Source organism: Orbicella faveolata, unplaced genomic scaffold, assembly GCF_042242905.1.
Source record: "Orbicella faveolata isolate gen_17 unplaced genomic scaffold, um_ofav_v1 contig_13, whole genome shotgun sequence".
NCBI classification, from domain to species: domain Eukaryota; kingdom Metazoa; phylum Cnidaria; class Anthozoa; order Scleractinia; family Merulinidae; genus Orbicella; species Orbicella faveolata.
In genome coordinates, this window is record NW_028301540.1 from 27407501 (window position 1) to 27415000 (window position 7500).

General features: G+C 38.2%; 1 protein-coding gene and 2 non-coding genes across 3 annotated transcripts in view; 1 reads left to right on the forward strand and 2 right to left on the reverse strand.

Moving 5' to 3' along the window:
* Positions 1–842: 842 nt before the first annotated feature.
* Positions 843–914, reverse strand: Trnap-ugg (transfer RNA proline (anticodon UGG)). The gene has a single exon. It is a non-coding gene; the product is annotated as a tRNA-Pro (tRNA).
* A 1020-nt stretch (positions 915–1934) lies between these two features.
* Trnap-cgg (transfer RNA proline (anticodon CGG)) lies at positions 1935–2006 on the forward strand. Its single transcript has one exon. It is a non-coding gene; the product is annotated as a tRNA-Pro (tRNA).
* A 1865-nt stretch (positions 2007–3871) lies between these two features.
* LOC149115853 (uncharacterized) overlaps positions 3872–7500 on the reverse strand; it is a 10107-nt gene continuing 6478 nt past the window's right edge. Inside the window, exons 3-4 of the mRNA XM_089285264.1 lie at positions 7499–7500; positions 3872–6708 (exon numbers count right to left, since the gene is read on the reverse strand). The exon at positions 7499–7500 is cut by the window's right edge and continues 475 nt beyond it. Of these exons, the coding sequence (XP_089141390.1) occupies positions 6230–6708; positions 7499–7500 (481 nt within the window). The 3' untranslated portion in view covers positions 3872–6229. The remainder of the gene's footprint in view (positions 6709–7498) is intronic.

The following is a 7500-nucleotide window of genomic DNA, read 5'->3' on the forward strand; positions in this document are numbered from 1 at the left end:
TAAGAGAAATTTTTCACGATTAATTGTCAAAAATCGTTTAAGATTCGGAAAATTGACGAACGTAAATTCAATCACAGATTCAGACCAGTAAGCAAGCACACGTACCGCATATCTTGTGCCACTAACAGCGTGGTTACCAAGTTACGGTTTCGCGCCTTCTTTCAATAACCGTGATTCCACGAATGATAGAAATGATACGCTTTCTTCTGGAAAAAATTCAGAGAAAATTCAGCCCTTAAGCAGCTAAATCCAAAGACGAATCACATCTGCTCGCAGGCGAGAGCAGTTCTCCTGCGTTAGCGTCGAAGTCTACGCGAAATTCGAAGTGAAAGAACGAACCTTGGAGGAGTTCGTGACGTAGGTTTTACGAGAGAAGGCTTGAAAAGCCGGTGCAAACACTCTTTCAGTGTCTTTGTGGCTCAAACCAATGAAGGAACAGGAGGACTGACATTTAGTGCAACTTCGCTTTCTGTATGAATGTGAGTGAGTCTTATGTTTTTATTTCAACTATTCAGAGTTGAGATCACGATTTTATATTTTATCTCGGTTAGTATTTGTTCATTCAAATATCTCATGTTAGCAGAATTCTAAGAGCTTATCTATCTGCTGGGGTTCTCTTGAAAATTGTTAGAGGATATGAGGATATTTATTATTGCGTTGAGTTACTTTAAGTTGAGGTTTAGGCGCCAATATCACTGTGATCGGTAGAAAAACGAAGAACTATTTTTGCACCCAAGTTAAAACAGATTTATTTTGATAACAGAAATTGAAAAAAAGGGTAAAATGTAAAGAAACACGCGAAAAGAAAATAAATTAAAAGAAAAAAAAAGAAAAATACCAGAGGGCCTGTCCGGGAGTCGAACCCGGGACCTCTCGCACCCAAAGCGAGAATCATGCCACTAGACCAACAGGCCTCACCCGTCATTTCGGTGGAAAATTTAACTACCAATTACTTTATAATCGAGATTTGTTCAGTAAATCGATCACCAGGTTTCTTTTATCGGGTGAAATGTACATTTTTCGAACAGATTTTTATGTAGTTATCAGCTCTTTAAACCATAAGGTAATTTAAGTCTCAATACTTCAACTGAAAAGCGCTAATAACATGTCGTAAGAGTTGACGGAGACAGCTGACGACACAGTGGTCTTTAAGAGGGTTACTTTCGGAGCTTTCGATTTTAAAGATAAATATTCTATTCGAAACAGCTCAACCACGACGTCATAGCAATATAACCCATTTTTCCACACAGCTATTACCCGCAGTACACTTTTCGGGAGCAAGCATTTGATCTGTGTGCGTGTCAGTCAGACAGCCTCTGAAATGGATCGTGTTTTTTAGCGAATTATCGCTTTTATCTTAGACAGTTAACCACGATTTAGAAGGAAAGAAGTCAACAAGATAAAACGGATCGTGAATTATCAAACTTTCAACAGTATATGCTTGATAAACCCGCCGAGCGCCAGTGAAATGAACTCCCGTTCGCCGGATCACTTGAAGTGTCCGATAGTTGCGTGACCAGCCGTGCGTGACACAACACCGATCAAAATTTGCATTTTCGCAGTTTATGGTAATTTCATTACAAGCAGTCGGCAGTGGGATCGTTTGTCATTTGTTATGTGAAGGTAAACAAGAAACGAGTTAGAGCTCTATTGCTTTTACAATTCGTGAGAAAATACAGAGAGCATAACCTTAAATTTTTTGCGGTGTTTTCCTAACCAGCGCTAGGGACAATTTCATAACATCTGGATATGTTCGATCGCCGACGAATTCCCGATGAATAAGTACATCTAACGATTCGTGAAAGAACCCCTTGTCTCCTTAATCGACCAGATTATATCCGGATGATAAGAACAACCTTACAAATTCAAAGCAAGTCCGTAGCAATAGAACATGTTGTTTATAGCCATTGTTTTCACTACATTATTGGCATCTTGGCCTGTTGGTCTAGTGGTATGATTCTCGCTTCGGGTGCGAGAGGTCCCGGGTTCGACTCCCGGACAGGCCCGCTTGTTTTTTTTTTTTTCCATCTAGAATACAGTTATTTTACTTTCACTAAATACAACACATGCAGTAAATAATAATACAGCGCAAAACACTCTTTAAACGTTATGTTATACAAATATACATCTGATGGTAACCTACCTTTACCTTTCATCTACATCAGGGTATGATGGGCTGCTGGCGTAAACTTAGTCTCTTAAATCAGCTTAAAGAGATGAAGATTTCTCAAGCTCTTCTAGCTTTTTTACATTTATATAAGGATATAACTTGGGGGATTTTTATATTTATGAAAAAACGCATTAGCCTGGTAGCCTCGCCGTTAATCGACTTGTCGGAAGAACAAGAAAGAGAGAAGCCTGGGGAAGAGTCTGTGATGTTGATTAGACAGGAGAGATTTATTGCTAAATTTTCCAGTTTGCAAGTGTTTGGATGGTTTTTGGATGGCTGGTCAGGTCAATACTATTCTAATTTTTTTATTTTTATTTTTTTTTTGGAGGGGGGGGGGGTGGGGGTGTTTGATCATTTCATTGGGAACGGCCGCGCTATGTAGAATTTTAATATTATTATTTTTTTAATTTTTATTTTTTGTGGATAAGAAAGTTTTTCTTGATATTGATTACGAACTTTGAGATTTTTACAAATTTTAAGGAATATTCTGAGAACGTTGCCATGCAAAGGCTGAGGTAAGCTCAAAAATATACAGACCTACATTTGACTAAACCTCCCCAATAGGGCTCAGTTTTCAGACACAAATAATTTTTGCAAAATTGACATTTACAATAATTTCTAGAAGAGCGGTTTTGCAATTGAGCGTCGTAAAACCAAAACAAACCAATTACTTACCAATTAGACTACTCTACTCAGCCGATTTCAGAATATGCAGTAAAACCAAAACGAAACTAATTACTTGATAACTTTCCGACACAATTGAAAACCGCTCTATACATCCGTGAAATGATGAAAAATATTTACTATTAAACAGAACTAAAATTACATCGTAACTTTATACGAAACAAAATGAAATCACGTAAAAAAAAGATTAAAGAAGAGTAGTTAGGATGCTAAGAGTGTGAGAAATTTCGAAAGAGCCTGTTGTTAGAGTTATTGCAAGTTTCTTGTAGAGTACTTGATTTTGTTAAGACAGATGATAAACCTGTTAGAAAGATATTCGAGGCCACGGCCAGTCGACCGGTCAGGTTTATTTTCACAATTTTTAAAGCGGGATTTACTCGGGGATGCTAACACTTTTAGCGGCGAGATGAGATGAGATGAGATGGGATAAAAAAGACGATAAGAGATGGGAAAGGAAGAGAAGGGAAGACGAACAACTACAATTATAGCTTGCACATGCTTCGAGCTGTGAAACAGAGCCCCTTCGATTTGATTTCTGCCAAGAGTAAATGCATTTAGTTATAAGCTCCCCCCGGATATAAGTAAGCCCCACTCTAGCTTTCCTTGTTTTGAATTCGTTTTATTGTGATGGTTTGAAGCTTAATCCAGTAAATAAAAAACTAAATCTGAACGGTTTGATTACAAAGCCACTATGCCCCAATCAAATTCGGACGAATAAAAACATGCACGAGCACTTTTAAATTTAAAAGTCTTGGTCATCTGCACCAGCTTGTCTGGCCACCAGTTACAATCGCACGCACACACATGAGGAATCTTACATCAGAAATGCAAACCATCCTTATATCAAGAAATGCCTAACTACCTGCATCAACCTCCTGTCACCAGGGTAACGTTAGATAAAATCCGATTGCGACGAAAAAGGACCAGAATGAGAGCGAAGTAAACAGAACAGACTGAAACGGACCGGATATAATGTTCAGAATACCAAGTTGTAGGTCATTCCACTCATATTCTAGGTTTTTATTTATTTATTTATTTATTTATTTATTTATTTATTACAATACACTACTTTCTTTGCTTACAATAGGATACAATACTTTACATACAGTAAGGTACAATATTTACTCTACTTACAATAAAGCGCGATTTTTATTCTACTAATAAGATACAATATTAACTCCATTTTTTACGAAACAAGACTCACTCTACTTACATTTCGTTACATTACACTACAAAGAAAAGCACCAAATTGTATTACATGACATGTATTGTATTGTACTGTGACGTAAAGTCATTTCTAGTTTATTTCGGTCCAAAGGTAGAACTTTATTTTAACACGGCTGTCCCGTCAATTATACAATAAGAAATTCTAAAACTGTCTAAAATGAATTAATAGTCTATATGACATATACATGTTACTAATTTCTAGTGCTAACTCTAAGACACTAATTACTTAAACTAATTTCTTCTGCTAACGCAGCTAATGCATTAAAAAGTGTTTGTATCATTAAATTCTATCTTAAAAACGTTAAGGCTTTCTGAGTTGCAAAGGGCCGCAGGAAGCGAATTCCAGAGTTTTTCTCCACTATAGCAAAAACTTTTCTCTAGATATTCAGGTTTGGTTTGCGGTAACTCTAGCGAAGTGAAGGAACCGCTGAGGTTATAATGCAAAGTTATATTTTTCTTACTGATAGAGACACGATCTGCTCGGCAACTAGAAGCTTAACCTTTGATAACTTATATATTTGATTTTCCTTAAACTTAGCCCGTTGAGTTTCTAGGGTTTCCCAGCAGTATCGTTGCTGAAATCCACTACTTGTCGAGCAGATCTATTCTGGCGTTTCTGGAGTCTATTTGAGAACGTCTCAATAGAGTGGTGGCTTTTACGGCAAACGGTTAATAAATTTTCCTTGTGGTTCACAGAAATCTTAGAGATTAACTACAATTGTTTTAAAAGGTTAAAAATTCAATTTCATTGTTTAAAAAAGTTAAAAATTTATTTTGATTGCTGCAAAACATATTCGAGGTCTTAATACCATTCCAGTATGGAAAAAGATATTATAGTTAGGACATAGAAAACCTGTACCGTGTTTCTATCGAGTTTTAGTGTAAATTTACCAGCGTTCACGAATGCCGTTGTCTGATTGGTTACGCTACTCACTATCTATTCTGTGATAGATAGTGAGTAGCGCAGCAGTTACCAGACGGCGGCCACTTTGCGTTTTCGAAGTGTCTCTGAAGAGGATTTAGATAAAGTTTTGAACGACTAGTAGATTAATACTAAAACAATTAGATTATTTGCTCTCGATTTCTATGCGTGATAGAAATCTCGAGCTCATAACTTAATTATTAATTAGAAACACGATTTTAAACCAATCATCGCTCGTATTTTCTTTGTGCTATTTTCTAATACGAATTGGAGACTAACATAGTTTACTACCACAGTTTACTACTATAGTAACACAAACACAAAAAAAGACTTGATACGAGATAATGAGACTTTCACTTCCGTGGCTAAGAATTTTTTTACGGTTAAGATTTTCCAACTTTCACTTCTAACGGCTCAATTCTTAGCCCGTTTTGCGGGTAATATAGTAAGCCCATTGAGAGCCTCATTTGAGTGTCCTTGACCAAGGGTATCCCACTCCTCGCTGCAGTAATAAACTGAGGCTAGATTAGAGCGTTGAAAAAAAAAAAAAACAAACAAAAACAGCGAAGGACTCTCATTGTCATTTGGCACGGACTTTACAAGAGGGTACTTACAAACTTAAAAATATTAAAACCGGAGGGGAACTGGTCATTTTGGTCTGACAGCTGCGTGGCCTTCGCGCGGACAGCCCAATTCGTTCCGACGCAGCAAGGAATCTGGAGGAATAGCTGCCCGGAGGGGGCGGGGGAAAGACTCCTGTATAAAAGGGACGGGGGGTGTTAGTTGGAAATTTTAAAAAGAACCACTAAGAGATCCCAAGACCCTGTTTTGAGGGCGTGGCTAGGAATTTTTTTCGCCCCTTAGAGGTACCCATTCTAAAACAACCCAGTAACTGTCAGTGACTTTTTTTAACTCGATAAAGGTACCCTTAAAGGTACCGCAAAAACTCCTGCTGTGGGATCTTTTCAGGCCGCACACCGTAAGAGGCACCAAATTCTTTTGAGGCTGCACACCGTAAGAGGCACCAAATTCTTTTGAGGCTGCACACCGTAAGAGGCACCAAATTCTTTTGAGGCTGCACACCGTAAGAGGCACCAAATTCTTTTTTTCTAACCTCTACAAGGTACGAGGAGCACGCTTGTCCTTTTTATATGGGAGTCCACCCCACGAATAGGTGTTTAATTAAAATCTCCATATCATGTTTCGAGCAATGCACATAGCTCATTTCAAACAATAGTTGTCATCGACTTTTTCTCGTGGTTTGGCCCTTTTAAATGCTTGATGAGCCGTTTTTCCCATCCTTGCCTCTCCACGCTGTCAGAGTAATCGAGAAACGTTCTTGCTCGTAGCGGTTTGGGCAACTGTTTTACGTCCGTTTTGTGAAGTGTGATAACGATTACTGAACAGTCACTGTTCTGAAAGCTGCGTTGTATAGCATAGTCAAGTTCTTGCTTACAGTATTTACTAGATGCGTAACTTCCGGACCACACTGCCAACACTTTGCGGCTCTGGTACACACTATCTGTTATGTTTTCCACGACCGCCTTCCCTAGCTCAAAGTGCTTGTGGTCAACGCAATATTTGACTTGGTTTTCACGCAGCAAACGCAGCAGTTCTCTGTCCACCCAGGGGAAATCTTTTCTACTATACGTGACAAAGACGTCATACTTGAAGTTATTTCCGTCCATATCCGGGGGAGGTCTCACTGAGAACGAAGAATCGATGTAAAATTAATGGATATTAACAGAATTCTAACAGTATACTAATCCAAATTCTGCGATCTAATTGTCTGAGTCATCGCAAACAATCACTCATCAGTGCGCGGTGGTTCGATTTGATCGACAAAATGGCAACGTTTCCTCGTTTCTCCATGTTCTCCGAAGTTTTCTAAACGCGAATGGATGATCAAATTCCTGGGAAGACCGCTAAAAGAAGAAGGCGTTCATGATTACTTGAACTTTAAAACTCAAATATGTTTAAAAAATTTAAGTGACGAGAAAAATAAAGTCAGTGTTATTTTGTGGGAAGTTTATTACTAATATGAGAAATCAATAATTTCCGCCCGCTTTCTGAAGAAATTTCAGTTAAAATTCTGCCAAAACAATTAGATTATCGACTCTCGATATCATCTCAAAGAAATTAATAATCACTTGTTATATGATCAGCCTGTTCATTAATGACTGAATTAGGACCACGTGGTCCATATAATGACAAAAAAGATCTAATCATAAGATATGCGATCTTTCATATATTCACTTGGGGGAAGAGATCAAGTTGAAGTTTGAGTATAATAGGCTATCAGGCCAGTTACTATCTGCAAGGTTTCTGTAACATGTAGTGACTATGAGTGTTTCTACTCCCCCTGGGTTGCAGGTTTACCAGCACGTTGAATTCGCTGGTGAAAGCCATAACCTATTTTACGCTGGGCGTTCCTAATTACGTTGTATGAGTCGTTCGGTACGAAATTGCGACAGGGTACGACTTTGTTGACTTACAT